Source organism: Arachis ipaensis, chromosome B08, assembly GCF_000816755.2.
Source record: "Arachis ipaensis cultivar K30076 chromosome B08, Araip1.1, whole genome shotgun sequence".
In the NCBI taxonomy this organism is placed as follows: domain Eukaryota; kingdom Viridiplantae; phylum Streptophyta; class Magnoliopsida; order Fabales; family Fabaceae; genus Arachis; species Arachis ipaensis.
In genome coordinates this window covers 120955571-120977469 of record NC_029792.2, presented here as the reverse complement: position 1 = coordinate 120977469, position 21899 = coordinate 120955571, and the positions used below count along the sequence as shown (strand labels likewise).

Sequence of the window (21899 nt, the reverse complement as noted above, 5' to 3'; positions counted from 1 at the left end):
AACAATTTAAAAAAAAACTTAAAAGATATTAGGAGTACTATAAAAATTTATAATGTCCCAATAATTTAGATAAGTAGATGATAAAAATATTTTTTTAATTTTTAAATTATTATTGATTATGTAGATTATTTTATTTAAAATTTGACTACATGCATAAATATTTATCTTCAAATTTAGTCTTCTCTTTAATTACATCGCATGAAATAAATTTGTTTCACAAAGTGAGTAATTCAAATCAATTTGATTCGAACTTCCTACTACTCACGTCTTCTTACTAATTCGAATTGATACAATTCGAATTATACTTTTATAATTCGTTCCAAGTTAATTCGAATTACGTGTAGGCAATGGTTTAGAATAATTCGATCTGTATTGATTCGAATTATTAACGAATGTAATTCGAATACACTTGTTTCGAATTACATAATAGTTTGTTTTGGCTGATTCTTGCATCAGATTCATGTTCGGCTTATATGCGTAATATACTTCTCTCCCTGGCTTAAATGCGTTTTTTACCCTGAAAAAACTCTAGTATATACACTTGTGCAATTTGTGCAAGTGGTTTATAATGTACAATTTGTGTACAATTTAATCAACTTGTAAACCAAATGCACCTTTACAAAATACTGTATATATGGGGTTAAGTCATTTGCTAATGTATGTCATATTTTGCATAGAATTAGTTAGTGAAACTTAGAAAGAAAAATAGTAAGGTTTCTCATATGTGTAATCCCTTTGCATGAATTTTCATAATATGTAAGAAAGTATTATAGACTTCTTTATGTATTGTGAGAGATTGTAATTTTACCACTTTGTCATATTATTTTCACTATTGTCTAAATTCTTGTTTAGTTCCATCTATTTCTCGCCCGTAAATTTTAATTGATTATTTTATCCTTATTAATTCTCGTACCTAATAGTAGTATCAGGGCTTGGTTCTTAATCTTTCGCTGCAAATGGGCAGTTAGTGTCAGAACCATGGCAATAAAATTTAAGATCGAGAAATTTAATGGGAATAACTTTTTCCTTTAGAAACTAAACATCAAGGCAATTTTGAAAAAGTAGAATTGTTTAGAAGCAATAGAAGGCAAGCCTACCGGCACTCCTGATAACAAGTGGAAAGAGATGGACGGAAACGCTGCTGCCAATTTACACTTGGCTATGGCAAATTCGGTATTATCAAGCTTCTCGAAGGAATAGACAGCAAAGGAGATTTGGGAGTCACTCACTAAGTTGTACGAGGTAAAGTCACTTCACAACAGGATATTCATGAAAATGAGGCTTTATACTTTTCGTATGAGTGAATCCACATCGATGACGGATCACATCAACAATCTTAATACTGTATTTTCACAATTGACAACCATTGAGTGTCAGATTGTAGAGAATGAACGTGCTGAACTTCTTCTCCAAAGTTTATCATACTCGTATGATCAACTTATCATCAATATCACAAATAATAATATTGCTGATCAACTCTGATTTGATGATGTTGCTGCTACTATTCTTGAAGAAGAAAGCAGGCGCAAAAATAAAGATGATCGAACGGAAAGTTCAAAGCAAGCAGAAGCTTTGTCGGTGATGAGAGGAAGATCAACAGAACATGGTTCTAGTGGGAGTCAAAGTCGTGGTAGATCAAAATCTCGAAAGAAGAACCTTACTCGTTACAATTGTGGTAAGACAGGGCACTTGAAAAAGGATTATTGACTTAACAAGAAGAGTAAAAAAAAACTGTTAATGCAACTACCTTACATGGTTGTGTTACAAACACCTTTGATAATGGAAATGTCTTGTGCATCAAAGGTGCAATTGGTCATGAAGACAATGAATTACTAGCTGATCTCTGGCTTGAATTGTGCAATAATATATCACATGACTCCACATCATGAGTGGTTTAGCACTTATAAACCTGTTTCAAAAGGATCTGTACTCATGGGAGATGACCATGCCTTAGAAATTGTGAGAATTGGTACCATTAAAATTAAGATTTTGATAGTTTCATCCATATAGTTCAAAGTATAAGACATGTGAATGGCCTGAGAAAAAATTTATTATCTGTTGGGCTATTGAATTCTCAAGGGTACAAGATTAATATTAAAAATGTGGTGCTTGTGTGATCATGAAGGCAAAACGGCTAACAATCAATCTATACTTGCTTTCTAGAGATACAATTCGAGACACAGAGGCCTCAATTGCATCTACAGACCAAGAAGACATAACGATATTATGGCATTGCAAATTAGGCTACGTGTTAGAACGTGTTCTATAGGTTCTTGCAAATCATAATCTCCTTCTAGGGCTCAAAACGGTGAATCTATCTTTTTGTAAGCACTATGTAACAAGCAAGCAATATAGATTGAAGTTTGAAAGATTAACCGCTAGAAGCAAGCACATACTCGACTTGATTCACTCTGATGTTTGAGAATCACCAGAATTATCACTAAGAGGAGTAAAATATTTTGTCTTCTTCATAGATGATTACTCACGAAGAGTGTGAGTATTCTCTATTAAGAAAAAGTCAGATGTATTTCCAATATTGAAGGAGTTTAAAGTACGAATAGAGTTTGAAACTGGGAAGAAAATAAAATGCTTAAGGACAGACAATAGAGGAGAATACATTAATGGTGATTTCATTGCATTTTGCAAGCACGAGGATATTCAGAGACAATTGGCAGTTGCATATACACTTCAGCAAAATGGTGTTGTAAAGCAAATGAACAGAACTCTTTTAGAAAGAACTTAAGCTATGTTGTGGACTACAAGATTAACCAAGTATTTCTGGGCAAAAGCAGTCAAAATAGCCTGCTATGTGATTAATAGATCGTTATCAACAGTGATTGGGTTGAAAACACCAATGGAGATGTGGCAAGGTAAGCCGCTCAATTATTCTTCTCTACATATATTTGGATGTCTTGTTTATGTAATGTTCAATTTCTAAGAAAGAACAAAGCTTGATCCTAAATCAAGAAAGTGTATCTTCTTAAGCTATGCTGATAATGTAAAGGGGTATCGTTTGTGGGACTCTACTGCCCATAAAGTTATTATCAGTAAAGATGTTATATTTCCTAAAAATGATTTGCAAAGAAAGCAAGAAAACAATAGCAGCACTGAAGAAACTACTACAATGTATATGGATGATGAGTCTAGAGAAAAAGACTATTCTGAAGCAGAATCTGAGCAAATTGTACAAGGACCAAATGAAGCTCGCAGAACAACACATGAACTAAGAAGACCATCATGGCATACCGACTATGTCATGACTACCATGATGCATATTATGTTGTTACTGAATATGAAGAACCATCAACCTTTCAAGAGGCTGTTGAAAGTCCAAATTCTTCTTTATGGATGACAGCCATGCAAAAAAAAATGGAAGCATTACATAGAAACAAGATGTGGGAGCTTGTCCTACTCTCAGAGAAAAGAAAAGACATTGGTAACAAATGGGTTAACAAAATCAAGCGTCACAATCATGACCAGATAGAACATTATCGTGCAAGATTGGTCATAAAGGGATTTGGTCAGGAAGAAGGTATTGATTTCAATGAAATATTTTCTCCAGTAGTTAGAATTTTTACAATAAAAATAATTCTTGCTATATGTATTGTTTATGATTTGCATCTAGAGCAACCAGATGTAAAGATTGCTTTTCTTCATGGTGAACTTGAAGAAGAAATATATATGCTCCAACCAAAAAGGCTTTGAAGAACCAGAAAAAGAAAACTTGGTTTGCAAGTTAACAAAATATCTGTACGATTTAAAGTAGGCACCGAGATGTTGATACAAGATATTTAATTCCTTCATTATTATCCATGATTACAACAGACTTCAATCATACCATTGTACTCATTACAAGAGGTCTAGTTATGGTGATTTCAATATTCTGTTATTATACGTGGATGACATGTTGGTGATAGACCCTAACAAAGATCGTGTCTAGGAATTAAAGGCTCAGTTGGTTAGTAAGTTTGATACGAAGGATTTGGGACCAACAAACAAGATTTTGGAGATGGAGATTTTCCGAAACAGAAAAGATAGAAAGATTTGGCTATCCCAAGAAAATTACTTGAGGAAGGTCTTATGCGTTTCAACAAGCAAGAGTGTAAATCAATATCTACCCACTTCCTGTCAATTTTAAATTTAAGGAATGTTAGGGGACCAGCAACTTTTGTGATTTGTATCCATCAAATAGCCATCAATGATGGTTTTAATGGTGTGAGATTGATGTGAAATTTCATCCAATGGCTCACTTTTTTTGCTGGTTACATGCTGGCCAGAATTTAACAAAGTTGCTGGCCCCCTAGACTTTTCCTTTAAATTATCTTCTAAGATGTGTCCTAGCAGTGAAGTAGAGAATATAGAAATGTCTCGAGTACTGTATGCATCAGCAATGGAAAGCCTTATGTATGCTATGATTTGCACCGTACCAGATATCATCCAATCTGTCGGGATGGTCAACAGATTCATGGTAAATCCAGGAAAAGAGCACTGTAGTGCTGTAAAAAAGATCTTGAGATATATTAAAAGAACCTTTGATGTTGCTTTATATTTTAGATTATCTGAATTTACTATCAAATGTTATGTTAACTCTGATTTTGCAAGAGACCTTGACAAAAGAAAGTTCACTACAGGCTATGTGTTTACACTTGCAGGAGGTGCAGTAAGCTAGTTATTAAAATTACAAGCAGTTGTAGCATTATCAACTGTAGAAGTTGAATATATGTCAACTACGCAATCTCATAAGAAAACAATTTGGTTGCAAAGATTAATGGAGAAACTCGAGCACAATCAGGATATGATTCCAATATTTTATAACAGCCAGAGTGCCTTGCACATTGCAAGAAATCCAGTCTTTCACTCAAGAACGAAGTACATAGGCGTTCAATATCATTTTGTTCATGAAGTAGTGGAGGAAGAAAAAGTGGATATGCAAAAAATCCATACCAATGACAATCTTGCAGATATCATGACAAAACCAATCAATACAAATAAATTTGATCGGTACAGATGTTCTCTTGACCTATTGAAAATATAAGCAACATGAATACACCAAAAGAATAATTTTGAGTAGGAGATTGTGAAAAGAAGAATTAAAATTCTTGTTTTTTGGTTTGAAGTCAACAAAAAAAGGGGTTAGAAGTACAAGTGGAGTAAATTGAAGTTTGTAGAAGATTAAAAATCATTATTGAACTTAAGCTTGGTCTAGAATTAAGTATGTTCTTATCAAGTTGGAAAACTCATAAAACGACAACTTGCATAGTCAAAGTTCTAGTAAAAATTTCAACTTAAAGATAAGTTAGCTTAGTTGCAATCTTTGACTTAGTCAAAGAATGAGTTGTAAGATTAAGTTGATATTCATCAACTTGTCATACAACTTGATAAAAATGAATGTGAAAGAAGACTCTAGCTAGTACACACACTTGTACAATTTGTGCAAGTAGTTTATAATGTGAAATTTGTGCATAACTTGATCAACTTGTAAACTAAATGCATCTCCACAAAATACTATATATAGGGGGTTAAGCTATTTGCTAATGTATGTCATATTTTGCATAGAATTAGTTAGTCAAACTTAGAAAAAAGTAGTAAGGTTTCTCACATGTGTAATCCCTTTGCAAGAATTTTCATAATATGTAAAAGATTATTATAGACTTCTCTATGTATTGTGAGAGATTGTAATTTCACCACTTTGTCATATTATTTTCACTATCGTCTAAATTCTTGTTTAGTTGCATCTATTTCTTGTCTGCAAATTTTAATTATGTTATTTTTCCCTATTAATTCTAGTACCTAACACTTCATGTGTCATGAGTAGAGCTTCAAGTTCTTCCACTGATATAGGATTGGATTTGTTCATAATAGTTGTGATGAATGCGGTGTATTCTTTATGTAAATCGTTCAAAATTGCTTCCACATGGTCTGAGTCATTAATCGTAACTCTAACAATACCAAAAAATTTACAATTTTCTTTAGGTGCATTCTGTGGTACGTATTGTTTTATCATGACTATAGTGACTACAAGAAGGTTGCCAATAGATTGTGGACACCTGGTTTGAGTGAAGAAATTTTGACTTTGATTTATTGTGTTTTAAACATGGTAAAAAGGCTAATGGTTAGGGTAAATATTCTAAACGGAAATTTAGGGAAATAAATTTTAAATGCTAGAAAATTAAAGAAAAAATAGATGTTAGCTCATCATCCATGGATGCTGAGGTATTACATGAGTTAGGGTTTCGTGGGTTTGGGAAGACCGATTATTATAGCAAGCATTGGGTATTCACATCGCATTGTCTGTGATCCACCGTGAGAAGAGGAGAACTGGGAAACTGATGGAAAACCAGCGTTGAGATTGTAGGAAGATTCTGAAGAGCTAATCGTCAGTGGTACTCGTTGTCGGAGAAGATAGATGTCAGAGGCAGACTAGCAGCGACTGGCGAAGACAAAGCAACTTGTGATCGGGTAAGAGGATTTTATTGATAATGTGTGTTTTATTTATATCTGTACCTGGTTCTGTGCATTTTCTGTCAAAAGAATTTGGGTATATATGCATGGTATGCCAGTAGAAAAAGTTTCGAGCTGATATGTTTAGATGCATTTGTTCGTGTCAGTTAGATTAACCTTCTGCCTGGTCTAGTTTTCAATAGATACTGTTTTGAGAGATTTGTGCCTAAAAACAAGGTAAAGAAGATGTCTTTTACCGTACGCCCTGACTTGACCCAATATTTATGTTTAATTTATTTAATGACTGTAACTATATACTTACTAATTTTTTTTAAGTCCAAAATTTGTTGGCGGAGTAAGTAGTGTACCAAAATATGGTAATTTGGAACTAGATTATTTGTATGGATTTGTTTCCATAGTAATTGAGCCTAAGGTCTCCAAGCGTGGCATATATTTGGTTCTCTATTGCCTAGTTAATGCAATTCCTTGGACTCTTGTGGACATTGTAAAAAGAGTAATACCCCAAATAAGTCCCTAAGGAATTCACGGTCGAACAGATTTGTCCCCAATAAAATTTAACTAAAATTTTGATCCTGACATTTTTAGTTATACACCAGATACGTTCCCATGGCAGTTTGACCCGGTCAGGATGTCCTACGTGGAGGTTAACAGGCTGACGTGTCAAGTTAACAACCATGTGTCACCTCCAGGACAACTTAGTCCCCATCCAAGCTAGAAAAAATGACGCCGTATTGGATCATGAGGCGAACGACGTCGTTTTGTGGAGGACAAATTTGTCCCCACTATGGAAGACAGAGTTGCGAAACAGAAATATTTTAAATAGGGGATCTATCTGCCTATTCGAGGGGACCTATCTACTTTATGATTATGCTTCTATAGTAATTTATTTGTCTGATAACCTAATGTTTGGGACCTATCTGACCTATAATTAGTGACATTACCCTCAAATATATTCATTGCCCTTTTTTGGTTTCATTGAAAACATAGGCTGATGTATCTAGACTTGGTAGCTTTCAAAATTCTAATCCTCCCTCTCATGACACTTAAATTGAAGATTCTCATTCACATGTCACAAAAAATGTCTTAGGCAATTCCAAGGTATGCTAATTTTGAATGACTTAATGCGTATGTTGAACGATGGCTTGGAGGAGAGAGTGAAGCAGTTGGAGGATCTATTGTTGAAGAAGAATGAGGATAGCCAACTTGTGAAGAAGTATATTATTTTTGCTTTGTTTATGGGTATAATAATTGGGGGCATTGGTAGTTGTAGTTGTGTTTTGTATGTATGTAGTGGCTGTTTAGGCAAGTTTTAATCTGTGTTGATTATCAAATTGTTAGATTGAAATGTCTCATTATATTTAGATGGATATGCATGAAATCAATCGTGGTGAAATAGTATAAAAGAAACACATTGCTTTTGGTTTGTTTCACCCATTTATCAAAATGGTTACATAACTGATAATTAAAATATTGTAACCACACAAGTAGCTAAATTTAGTATCAAGATAAACCAAATCTCACAAAAGAATATTTATTTCCTTCAATATAGACTAAACCAAACCAAACCAACCCAAACAACAAAAGAACTATTTCCTCCAACGTAACAAAATATGGTGTCGGAATCCTTAAAAGCATCATTTCTTCGTAGATTGCTTCAATCCTGGTGTTGGAATAAATTTGAACAATCTAGATGCTGTGTCATTGGTTGCAGCTACCATGGTTTCAACAATAACACTCTTCTAAGTCTTTGCCCCGATTACTGTTTGCTTTGGACGTCTAAAAGGTTGCTGAGCCAGGAATTAACAAAATTATTATGAGGATGTTTCATACAGATTTCAACATGCGCATTAAGTCATTCAAAATTTGCATACCTTGGAATTGCCTGAGACATTTTTTGTGACATGTGAAGGAGAATCTTTAATTTGAGTGTTATGAGAGGGAGGATTATAATTTTGCAAGCTACCAGGTCCAGATACATCAGCCTGTGTTTTTAATGAAACAAAAAAAGACAATGAATATATTTAAGGGTAATGTCACTAATTATAGGTCAGATAGGTTCCCAAACATTAGGTTATCAGATAAATAGGTCCCAATAGAAGTATAATCATCAGGCAGATAAGTCCCCTCAAACAGGCAGATAGATCCCCATTTAAAACGTTGCCATTTCGTAACTCTGCCTTCCTTGGTGGGGACGAATTTGTCCTCCATGAAATGACGTCATTCGCCTCATGATCCAATACGACGTCATTTTGTCTAGCTTGGATGGAGACTAAATTGTCCTGGAAGTGACACGTGACAGTTAACCTGACAAGTCAGCCCGTTAACCTCCACGTAGGACGTCTTGACTGGGTCAAATTGCCATGGGGACGTATCTGGTGTATAACTAAAAACGTCAGGGACAAAATTTTAATTAAATTTTGTTGGAAACAAATCTGTTTGACCGTGAATTTTGGACCTATTTGAGGTATTACTCTTGTAAAAACTATGCAGGAGATGTAGGATGATATTAAAGAACTAAAATAACTAATGCATAGTTAATGCAAATACTTGAATTCCTGTGGACATTTTTTCATTGTGAAAGCTATGTAGGAAACATTAAAGAACTAAAATAATGAAGCAGCCTTGTTGGCATAAATAAATTAATAGTAGAGTAACAAATTTTACTGTGTCGTACGAGTATACTTTAGGTACAATGGAGTACACTTTAGGTACAATGGCTAGGAATTAAGCCTCTACAAAGTTAAACTTTTTTTTGTCATTCTTATTCAAAGTTAGTGCCTATGAATAGTTAGATTTTGTCTCTATTTCTGCCCTAAAATAAACATTTTGCATCACTCATACTTTCCTTTATACATATATGATTCTTATTGAGTGTGGATGGAGAGCATTAAATTGAGAAAAGAATTCTTTTTTTGTTAAGTAGTGAATTTCAACTTTTTTTAAAATATAAATTCATGATTTGGAATAATTAATTGCATGAGTAAATATGAAATTTTTTATTTTTACTATTTTTATCCTTGTGGTTATGTATTTGTCTTTTCTTTATTTGTTCATTAAGAATAATTTTGACATTTTAATATTTAGTAATAATGAACTTGCAAATTTGAGTATAATTTTTGTCTGATTTAGTTTGAACATTAAGGTAAGAATTGAAATTATTTTGAGATTTGAAAATTATATTTTTATTGTACTCCAAACCAAAGAAAAGAATTATTTTATTGATGGATAGATATTCTCAAAATATTTCAAACATAGCATAACTTGATCCTTTTGTTGGTTCCTTTGGATGCTGATTAAAGATTTTCGGGTCTTGTGCTTAGTTACTACGCTATTTTTTCCTTAGTTGCCAGTTGACATACAAATTTTTTGCCTGTTCAGGTATTTGGTGGTGTGAGATGGAGAGTGATTCAGAAGGTAGCTCAGAGTTCTCTGCGCAGTAGATAGACGGATGGAGCACAGGATCGGGGGTTGACGAATGTGAGACATTAGGGGCAGAGTCGAGGCAACCAGAGGAAGTCAATATGACATCGTTGGATACTGAGGAAACTAGTAGGGTAGTATATGATGCGAAAGCACAGGGATCTAGTTCGATGATGGTGAGGTCAGATGAAGAACCAAATAGTTCCAATCGTTGTGAGGCAGGGGTAACTGCGGAAGATTTAGCTCTTGTTGAGTTCAATTCGGTTGAGGAGGCATATGCAAGTATGTGGAATATGCACGAGTTACTGGGTTTGCGATTTGAAAGGCAGATTTGGAAAAGATAATTAAGGTAATGTTGTGAGAAAATTTTTCTTCAGCAATAAAGAAGGATTGCACGATAAGAAACATTATGAAAGAATTGATAGACAGAGTGCACATAAAACAATTACACGAACCAATTGTAAGCCGAGATTTGTGGTTCATCTAGACAAGGGGTGCAAAAAGTGGAAGATGAAGTCTTTTGTAAGCGAATCATAACCATGAGTTAGCCCCAGCAGACCACACAAATATAATGGCACCGCATCGGCACATGTCGTAAGGCGACAAGGTCCATGTTCATAGCTTGCACGAAGTAAGTTTCCAGACAACATAAATCATGGGATTCTTTGCCTATCTCGCAGGTGGTTATCGTAATTTGCATTTTATAAAGAAGGATCTATATAACTATATCGATGATGTTCGATGTTTCTGCATTGTGGAGGGTGATGCTGCTGCAGCCATTATCTATCTTAAAAGGAAGACCGAACTTGATCCACTAGCTGTGGTACAATACTCGTACTATGTCGAGAACCACTTGGGTAATCTGTTTTGGTGTGATGGTCAAATGCAGCATGACTATGATTGTTTTGGTAATGTCTTGGCCTTTTATTCAACCTATAAAAAGAATTTATACAATAGACCTTTGGTGATTTTTTTCAGGTACTAACCATCACAGACAAACCATTATATTTGGGTTTGAGTTGCTTGAGGATGAGAAGATTCCTTCTTATAAGTGGATGCTAAGGTGTTTCATGGATGTGATGAGGCAAAAGCCGATGGTTGTGGTTACAGATGGAGATGAATCAATGAAGGAGGCTATCTAGAACGAATTTCCTAACCCAACACATAGACTATGCAGTTAGCATCTTGCTCGAAATGTTATCTCTAACATTAAGGATGCTAATTTTTTAGTGTATTCAAGACTGCGGTGTATGAAAAATTTGTAGTTGAAGAGTTTAAAAACTATTGGGCGGAGATGGTTGAGAGCTTTGGTTTAGAGAATAATGATTGGATTGGAAAAACATATGAAAAGAGGGCGTATTGGGCGAATGCCTATCTGTGTGATAAGTTTTGTGCTGGAGTGAGAACAACATCGAGATGTGAGGGAATCAATTCATCCCTCAAGAAGTTTATTAGATCTGAAAATTGTCTTCTTGAGCTCTTGGATAACCTGGATTATGTGGCGAAGGATTATTGGAATAACGAGTTCATGGCCGACTTCAAATGCTTATATTTGGAACCGGTGATGACAACAGGGTTGGAAAGTATTGAGAAGGCTGTAAGCAAGGTTTACATGCGGGAGATATTCTTTGAGGTTAAGAAAAAAATAGAGTAAGTTTTGCGTTGCTCGTGCTTCATCATGAGACTTATGGTACCATTCAAAAGCTCATGCTAAGGAAGTTCTGAAGGCCCTGTTGAGTTTATACTGTGTTATACGATAGCAGTTCTAAAAATTATGAGTGCTCAAGCAAGTTGTGGAATAGTTTAGGGGGTCCCTTGCAGTCCTATATTTTGTACGATGAAAGAGCTTGAGATAGAGGCGTTGCCGAGGTAGTTAGTGCTTTGTAGGTGGTGTAAAGATGCAAAGTCTTTGGTGTCAGTTGGTGTGGTTCCAGTGGCTAATACGGAAAAGGCATTTCAAGTACGTTATGGGTCCTTGTGGAGTGCATGTATGTCTATGTTCTTTTTAGCTGCCCAGAATGGAAACATGTATGAGAATGTTCTTTCTCAAGTGGAAAAACTGACGAAGAAAATTGAGCCAGCGGGCCCGCAAGGTGGAAGGAACAGATTTGGCAGAGAAGGCGATGACCATGTCAACATGCTGGATCCAACTATTATAAAGTCGAATGGTGCTCCCAGGGGCAGCATGAACGTAAAGATGGGGAGGCGATGTAGAAGGTGCCATGGGCTTGGGCACGACCATAGAAATTGTACCGCGAGGAACAAACAACCGGATGATGAGGTTAGTGTTTGATTGATTTGTTTGTGAGACTTTGGTTTCTTAATTCATAAGTTGTTTAGGTCTTTTATGTTGTGTGTGTACCATTCAAAATTCTACATTGTTGTTTTGATTGAGCAGCGTTGTCTTATCTTTTCTGATTTTGTAGGGAGCAGAAACTATTAACAGGCAGTCTCAAACTTCTTGTAAAAGGGTTCGGCGAGGTTAGGCATTCTGTGATGAAACAGTTTGTGGGGGATGAAGTATTGGTCATCTATTCGTCACTGTGAGGCTATTGAATGAAGCATGTTTGGATTTGCCAAACCATGGGTGCATTTTTTTGGGGTTGTTGTAGATGCGGATTCGAAATTTAGGTGAAATAGTGTCTTGTATTAAACTCTTCAAATTCTTATGCTACTACGTCATGCGTTGTGAATTAATGTTTTGCTTTGTAGACTGAGATTTGTTTGTCTTTCATGGTGTTTCAAAGTAATCATCATGGATAACATAAATTCTTAATGGTTAATTAGTTTCATCTTTTTGATTGTTCGCGTTGGTGATGTCAATAACTGACTTAGTTTCTCGATGATGGAAACTTTATTGGAAGGTTTATTCTCTCTCTCTTTCTGGCAGAGGGTGAAAATTCCTTTTAGTATCTCTTAAATGTAAGGTAAAGTCATTACATGTTGGTACATATTTTAACTTGGGTTTATTCAGCTATTTACTGGTAAAAAATAATTATTTAACAACTACTTCGAAAGATGAGGTGACATTAACAAATCATGTCAAATTGATGTGCAATGCACTTAAAAATCGCAGCACTCGAAACTCTTCGGGGAGTTGAGAAACTTGAACGTGGACAATTTATGGATGTGTTGTGATCCGCTAAGGTGTTTTATTGTATTGATATTTATAACAGGAGATTGTTACAGATGAAGATTTCATGTTATTAACTTGCATTATTTAGCTATTTTAGTCATTCAGAAAATGGATGGCTCCATGTAAGGTATGGCTCCATGTTACAGATGAACATTTCATGTTATTAACATTCATGTTATTAACTTGCATTATTTATGTTTACACGGGTTTTTTTCAAGTGGAATGGTAGTTATATTCGGAGCAGGATTTTCTTATAGCCTGTTTGTCTTGGTTTATTATTTTTACCTGAAACATTGGTAGTTATCCTCTTGGCAGTGTTAACGTAAACAGGAAGGGGGTTGTAATTGTTTAGTTCCCACATTTTGGTAAAGTGATCCATGCAATAGAATACTCTTAAAAGTTTACACTACTAATTACTATTTGTACATACTGTATATGTGAGTTTAGAAAATATTTTGTATTGGTTTAGTATTATTCCGCTATCCTATGCACCCTTGCCTGTAGGGGTGGGAGATATCTCCAATACCTAGATGTGGTCTAACCTAGAACAAAAAGTGCAAATACCAGAACCATTGGAATAGCCACAAATATGCATCTGAAAAACAACCACAAATATGAATCTAAAAGACAGTACACAAAGGTTTACTAAATTATGCTTGATGAATTTAGAAAGGTCCGAAAGACATGGCTGACGTCTAACATAAGCATCGACATGTATAGTTTATTTTACAAAAGTCGAATGTATCTACTGCAAACTCTGTAAAGACTATGGTTGGTTTGTGCCCGTTCTTGAAAGGTGTTTATCCACTTGTACCTCATCTGTAACTCCTGACACCATACCTATATCGAGCTTGAACATCAGAATTTGTTATTTAATGTGCAGTGTATTTGAGATGCAGGTTAAGAAAATTTCCACATTCGTAATGATGTATGCATCATATTAGTGAGGATTTTAGTTGTGTAGGTCAAACGTGTCATGGGTTACACAAAGAGTTGCATGAAAATAGCCACAAAAGGTTGTCAAACTTAGCTCCCAAGAAGCATTGCTCAATTCAATAATTAGATGGATTACATAATATTATACAAAAGGTTGTAGTCTCTCGGCTAGTAAGCATTCAAACAAGCATTCTCAAAAGAAGCTTAGGTGAACAACTGGGTCAGTTTGTTGCTAGGGAACCGTTGGTTAAGTTCCTCCAGTATTCCAACGCAGCTTGAATGACCTCTATATACTTGTCATTATGGTACTTTAGTACCATGTCAACAGCAAGCCTCATACGACTATAGTCTGTAATTTTCTGCAACCACAAGTTATTTCACTTAATTCATTTTCTCATAATACTACAAACAAAATCCTAATGTCTATGGTGTGTGGGTATACCTCAGCCTCGTATGAGTTCCAAAGCTGGTACATTATCATCCATTGCCCAACGTACATGATGCAGTCATTGCTAGAACGAAAATTGTTTTATGTACGTTATTTTTTTTTAATCATGTAACACATCATTCTGATTCAAGTGACAATAGTTAAACCACTAGGACAACCTGATGCTGAAACACTTCATCATGCCAAAAGAATAGAGGGTGGAACAAAGATATCATATCATAGATCATCATGGATCAATTAGTCACATATGACTTAAGTTCGTAGCTAGCCTAAGGTAACAGAAGTAGATGGAGTCTAGGGATACCTTCCAGGGTCTTGCCTGGTGACCTTAGGCTCCTTTATCTCGTAGTCGCTGCACAGAATCCTAGGATTTGTCGGGTCGTCATACCAATCATCACTATCCAGCACCTCCTCCAGGAAGATAGCCTTATGGTTGCATCACTCCGTGCACAAAAAGAAGCATATGCTCAGATGCCTTTCGAACAAAATGAAATGGAGTAATTAGTTTTTATGTGGATTGATAGACCATACCACTTTTTTAAGTTGCCGGAGTCGCTTGGGTCTGTCATCTTCTGAGGGAAGGGAGTCCAAGTACATAAGCTGCCTACGAATGACGTCAATCACAAGCATAAACCAACGTCCATCGCACCAAATGGGACAGTAAATCTGCCAGCAGAAACCAGTGATGGAATATTCACATGCTTAATCAATTTGGAGTCCACGACGACATTACAAATCTTATCGGGACTTACCTTGCATACACAGTTGGCTTTGCCCATAAAATCCTCTCGGATGGCCTTCAGTGTCGCATGTGGAATTGGTCCCCTTCCGGTGGCAATTTGCTGTAACGACAAATTTCAATGATGACCTTAAAAATATTTCATGAGTTTCATAATGAAAAAAAATTTCCCTATATGTTCTAAGTAATTTATATGGTTTGGAGAAAAAAAATAAAAACAACAACAAATCTTAAAATAAATAAAGTTAGTTTATATGGGTGAATAATGAAGCACTTTGAAAATGCATACTCGTATAGGGCGTAACTTTTTTAGGAAGGAGAAATATTATGTGCATGATACTTATGTTTTTACTAAAACATCCGTTCATATTATGTTACATATTTTTTCTTCTTTTTTTTCAAGTAAAATAACTGTTTTTCAATCCTTAAATATAGTACACCAATTTAACTGAATTTATTACCTACAACAACTTGATCATGTAAAAATTAACATTATTTATTTAGACAATAACCAATTATTAGCAGCAGAAATAAGGAAAAGATATTTATTAGAAGATAATGTTCATAGGAGGTCCACTCACTGAGAAGGTTGTCGGCAAGAACCAATGAATCCTAGTGGAGTTTCCAGCCAGCATGCAGGCAAGCAGAATCATCACCTGTAAACATACACAATGCACAATACTTAGGCATGCACTTCAGCAAAATCATGCAGCTGCAGAATTGGGGATCATGTACATAGCTTTTTTACTAATTTTGTACTCACGTTGTTGACCACGGGCTTCCTAGGCTCTAGAATTTTGAGAGCACCCCTGGTAATAGCACAGTGCGGGCTCTGAACAAGAAGCTCATTGTAGTGTTCAGTATTAGCAATCATGATTTATTTCGAATTAGTTATAACATGAGCTCAAGAATGTGGGTGACCATTCTTCTTAACAAAAAACGTATATCATTTATAACAGATGTCGCCAACAAAACATGCATTAGTATGAATATTGGAGTGAAAAATCTTGCTGGTATAGCAGTGGAACCAACTGTGACAAACAATGCGTACAACTGACATTTCAATTTATCTATTCAGTATATTATGCCACTGAAAACTACTACAATCAGTGTTGAAACTTACTCTTGGTCAAGTTTTGTGTTGAATATGTACGCAGCAGCGCATAGATCAAGGCCTAAAATCTTCATGTCCTTGGTGGGGAAGAAAGTTAATGACATACCCTGTAAGGAGAATCTCGTGTGCAGTTATTAAGAATTGTCAGAATTCAAAACATTATGGTTTATAGATCAGTTATTAAGCATAAGGTTCTAATGGTAGTTCAGGACTTACACGAGCAATATTTTTCCCAATCTCCTTCCCCCACTGGCTCCTATCTACATGCCGAATCTGCAGGAAGTTTTGTTGCTCGACATATTGGACTGCTGGGATAGAGCTGCTAGTGATGTGAGTCTTTTCTCCCTTGCTCTGGCCCACCCCAGAAACGCTTCCTGTGTTAAACAATTTCCTCCTTCCCTTTGGGGTTTCTCCCTTTGAGGTAGGGGTCGATCCATAATGCCTCTGTTTGTTTCTGCGCTTCAAGCAGAATGTGCTCCCTTCTGGACTAGATGGCGGCGTCGGAATTGGGAGATAGTCAGGGTCGGTTCCAGTTGTTATGGGAGTAGCATTTTTCTTTTGCTTGCATGTCCTTAAGGTTGCTCCACTTTTTCCAATGGTCCTTTTGGTCATGGTGGTCTTCCCTACTTTCAGAGAGTTACTTCCAATGTGGGGTGATACAGCTTGCTGATTTATCATCTCTTCCACCAGTTCCACATACTTCTCATTTAGGAGCTTTTGATTTTGGATAACAAATCTAACATCCACAATGTCAGCTTCAATTTGGGAGATGCGTTCAGCCAAAGACGTGGTTGTGATAGGGTGTACAGGTTCCTGCAAATCCCTCCTCCAACAAAACCAAGGACGTATGTTATATTTGAAAGAAAGGTGATGAAAACTTAGTGAGTGCTATTATAACGTAAGTATAAATACTCGCCATAGGCTTACTTGTGTTCCGACCCATTAACAGGATTGGGCGACAACTCCAATTGTGAACCCCTAGGCACGGAAGGTGCAGCAGAAGCTCTCGGGGTTGACAATAACACCGGTTCCTTGATCTGTTCTTTGTCCATCGCCGCAACGTGTTGCACTCGAAGTACCTACTCACACGGATAATGCCGGAGTACATAACCATAACTTGAAAACAATGGTTTAGGGATCGGTATGGTAGGATGATGATGTATTCGCCAGCCACGGTTTCTCACACGGTGCAGTAACCCATCGTAACGAAATATCTCTAAAAGGTATGCAAATAGGGCTAAATCTATTTGCGTCGAGGGAGATGAAGATATTGACACTGCCGTTGTGTTTGTTTGGTTTGATGGACTCTCACTCATGTTACTTGGGCCTTTCCACAGATTCAGGCCTCACTACGCTTACTATTGATTGGGTTAACTTTGTGGGGCCAAGTCATTCAGAAGTGATAAGTTTTTAACTAGAGTTATTTAGAACTGCTTTTTTTTTTGCTGTGTGTTTGGGCCCTACAACCCAACCCGCCTGACGTCTTTGCGCCGTCCAACATCCCTCATCCTATTTTCCCCGTGTAAAATAGAGACATGTCGATAGGTTTTTAAGACTTCTTTCTCAGTTCGGACATAGATCAACAAATTTATGCGAGCCAAAGCTTCGTTACGTTGTTATTATTTATTTTTTGCTGGATCGAAAAAGTTTTACAAATATTACTAATAACATGTACTCTTTTTAGTTTGTTCGATAATATGCTTAATGATTAAAGAATTATTTGACTCAAACAAAATATTAATATAAAGAAAAAACTACCAAAAATACTCATGAAGTTTACAAACACTGACAAAATTATCCATAAACTAAGGAAATTAATGATGTACCCATGAAAGATGGGTTCCGTACGATAAAAGTATCCAAACCCTAAGTTTTGTTGATTTTTTAATAAAATTCTCAAACTACCCCACCCTCAACCTCAATTCACTTTTTCAACCTTCCATAACCCAACCTGCACCTTTAAAACCCTTGTCATGGAGTCCAAAACTACTCCTATAACAAACCATCTTTCTACATGCAGCAGCACCACGACCCCTATGTCTTCTCAGGTGCGCGACGACGGTGTTCTCCTTGGATGGGTCAGGCGCGCCACGACAACGTTCTCCTCAGCTGGGACAGACACGCCACATCGACATTCTCCTTAGGTTGGGTCACAGGCGCACGACGAAGGTGTTGTAGCCACCTTAAGAGTGAAAAGGGAGGAGATTGGCGGTGACGGGGTAGGTGGGTGGCGGACGACAGTGAGGAAGTAGGAGAAGAGTTATGTGACTCTGTGAGGATTTTTGAGAGAGGGAGAAATGAGGATAGAAGAAGAAGTGGGAAGAGAGGAAGTGATGGTAGAATGGGGTTAGGGTGGTGTAGTTTGGGAATTTTATTAAAAAATTAACAAAAAATTAGGATTTGGATATATTCGTCATACGAAACCCATCTTTCATAGGTATAGCGTTAATTTCCTTAGTTTATGGGTACTTTTGTTAACGTTAGTAAAATTTATGGGTACTTTTGGTAGTTTTTTCTAATATAAAAGATTGTGAATGAAATCGGATGAAATTAAAATATGGTGTTTGCTTCCATACAATGGTAAATTTATACGTACCGATACATTTAAAATATAGACAAATAATAACAAGACATGTGAAATTTATTTTCCACATCAGTATCAGATTTTTTTTTAAAAAAATATATATCATATCACTAATTTTACTAAAATACCCTTATAATTTAATAAAAATAAAAAATATTTTTTATTTAATTTTTTAAAAGACTTAAATATCCTTTTTAATATATTAGACAAAAATTACTATTTTAGATTAATCAAAATATTTAATTTTATTATTTTAAAATTTAAATAATCTAAAAAACAAAAACAAAAACACATCTAACAAAACTATTTATCTCTCCATAAACCCTAATCAATCATTGATACCAAAAAAAGTAAACAAATCTAAAAAATACTTAAAAAATTACTTTATTTTTGTTTTGCTAAATTCTTCACCCAACCTTTGTATCTTCTCTGTATTCGTATCTCCTCTGTATTTGTATTTGTATCTCTCCTCTGCTGAGAAACTACATTTTATAAAAGTTTCATCAGTTGTAAATACCAGAAGGCAAATTGGAACTTCTTATTTTGACTAGTCATTCATAATATGAATAGTAGAGAAGGATTCCAGAATTTAAAATTGTATATAACTGAACTACTCTGAGGTTCAACATTGGCAACGAGTCTAACAAAAATTGTGAAAGCCATATTGGATCAAAATACGCAGTAGGATAGAAGGTGGCTTATATCAGAGAATCGAGGTCCAAAAATGGTGACAACTAGGTAAATGTGCAACTATTGCCTGTGCAGCAACCATTGCAGCAGCAATCGGAGCCATAGGAGCTTGGCTAAGTGTTCCCATTGAGGTTGTTGCAGCTAATGCAGTCATTAGCAAATTATGAAGTGGGTGATTCGACTTACAATCGACTTTTATACATCGCCCATTAAGATAATCATGGCAAACTTCCCCTAATGAGGCCCCAATTCCAGGCAAAATAGCACCCACAGAAAGCTCTAGCAACAATCCCTCAAATTGATACTTAAGTTTTTCATTTTGTCAAAATTAACAACAACTAATATAAAATCACATAAATCAAACCAAATTACATTAATTACAAAAATAAAAACAATGCTATAATAATTAAAATCACATAAATCAGAGAGAGAATGTTACCGGAAGGGAGAGGCTGACGACGGTGATGAAAAATGAGAAAGACGGCGAGGAAGACGACGACACTCTCTGGAACGAGGAAGACGGCGATGCTCGAAGAAGATGGCGACGCTCTCTGACGCGACGACGTTCTACTTGACTGGGTGAGGCGTGCGCAAATCCTGCGGTGACTTTGGCAGGGCGCCGTGGAGGAAGCTTCTTCGTCTTCTTTATCTTCTTTATCGGAGAGAAGAGACAAGTTTGAAAAGAGGAGAGAGAGTTGGGTGAGAAACCCAGGATAACGAAAAACAAGTGATATTTTTTATTTTTTAGATTTGTTTATTTTTTGGCGATAGGATTCATGCAGAATGTCAATAAAATTGAAATAATTTCCTTTAGTATAGATACTTTTATACATCGCCCATTAAGATAATCATGGCAAACTTCCCCTAATGAGGCCCCAATTCCAGGCAAAATAGCACCCACAGAAAGCTCTAGCAACAATCCCTCAAATTGATACTTAAGTTTTTCATTTTGTCAAAATTAACAACAACTAATATAAAATCACATAAATCAAACCAAATTACATTAATTACAAAAATAAAAACAATGCTATAATAATTAAAATCACATAAATCAGAGAGAGAATGTTACCGGAAGGGAGAGGCTGACGACGGTGATGAAAAATGAGAAAGACGGCGAGGAAGACGACGACACTCTCTGGAACGAGGAAGACGGCGATGCTCGAAGAAGATGGCGACGCTCTCTGACGCGACGACGTTCTACTTGACTGGGTGAGGCGTGCGCAAATCCTGCGGTGACTTTGGCAGGGCGCCGTGGAGGAAGCTTCTTCGTCTTCTTTATCTTCTTTATCGGAGAGAAGAGACAAGTTTGAAAAGAGGAGAGAGAGTTGGGTGAGAAACCCAGGATAACGAAAAACAAGTGATATTTTTTATTTTTTAGATTTGTTTATTTTTTGGCGATAGGATTCATGCAGAATGTCAATAAAATTGAAATAATTTCTTTTAGTATACATAAACAATTAATTTAAATTTATTAAACTAAATAAAGATATTATTTAATTATTTTAATTTTGCTAAGATAAATTTTATTTATAAATTAAGTAACAACTTTTGTCGCATAAGATCTCTATCTCTACTATGTTTAATACGCCTCAATTATAGTTAAGAAGGCACCTTTTTAAAAATCTGTTGATTCTCTTTATTTGAACGTTGTGTTTAAAACTTTGAAAATTTGTGTTTTCTAGGATTTATATTTTAAATATATTTATATATTTATTTCACAAATCGTATATATAAATAATTTATTAATTATACTTTCATGCTTGAAATAAAATGTATAACATGGAGCACAACATCATATGCCAATTGCTTTTCTAATGAGGTTAATAAAATACTAGGTTGTCGATAAATTTTCATTAGTCATATAATATAAAGTTTAGTGTAAAATTGACATGCTACTGTTACGGTTATATATGTTCTTATTTTTTCAGGTCTCTTTCCTTATAACTCAAAAATATTATAGACTTCAAACTATTCCATTTACATTTTACTTTGAATAAAGATAAACAAACATATTAAGTGTACATTTATTATATAATGACGATGATAATATTATACTAAACTTGAGAAATGTATGATTATAAAATATTATTTTCGATTTACCATGTGAAATTAAAATGTAAACCCGTGCATCGCACGAATTTAACACTAATTTTCAAAACACTGAGAGATATTTTTAATATCTATTTTGAGTTAATTTAATTTTTAATATTTTGAATAAATTTTAGTTTTTATCCTCACTTTTTAAATAGTGTTTTAAAATACTATTATTATTCTAAATAAACTTAAATTCTATTCCTATTGTTAAAATTCATCTTTATAGCAATTGCAGTTACATTATTCTTATTTAAAGTTTTTAGCTTGAGCCTTATT

General features: G+C 35.3%; 1 protein-coding gene across 1 annotated transcript; it reads left to right on the top strand.

Annotated features, from left to right (window-relative positions):
• Positions 11177 to 12368, top strand: LOC107611487. The gene is made up of 3 exons (XM_016313406.1): positions 11177 to 11532; positions 11770 to 12163; positions 12309 to 12368. The coding sequence occupies exons 1-3, from the start codon at positions 11177 to 11179 to the stop codon at positions 12366 to 12368; spliced, it is 810 nt and encodes a 269-aa protein (XP_016168892.1).

Bases quoted from the DNA above. Each gene is read 5' to 3' on its own strand.
- LOC107611487 (XM_016313406.1), top strand. From the start codon at position 11,177: ATGGTTGAGAGCTTTGGTTTAGAGAATAATGATTGGATTGGAAAAACA. The intron at 11,533-11,769 runs GTAAGTTTTGCG...AGTGCTTTGTAG, and splicing joins GAGGTTAAGAAAAAAATAGA to GTGGTGTAAAGATGCAAAGT. The intron at 12,164-12,308 runs GTTAGTGTTTGA...CTGATTTTGTAG, and splicing joins ACAAACAACCGGATGATGAG to GGAGCAGAAACTATTAACAG.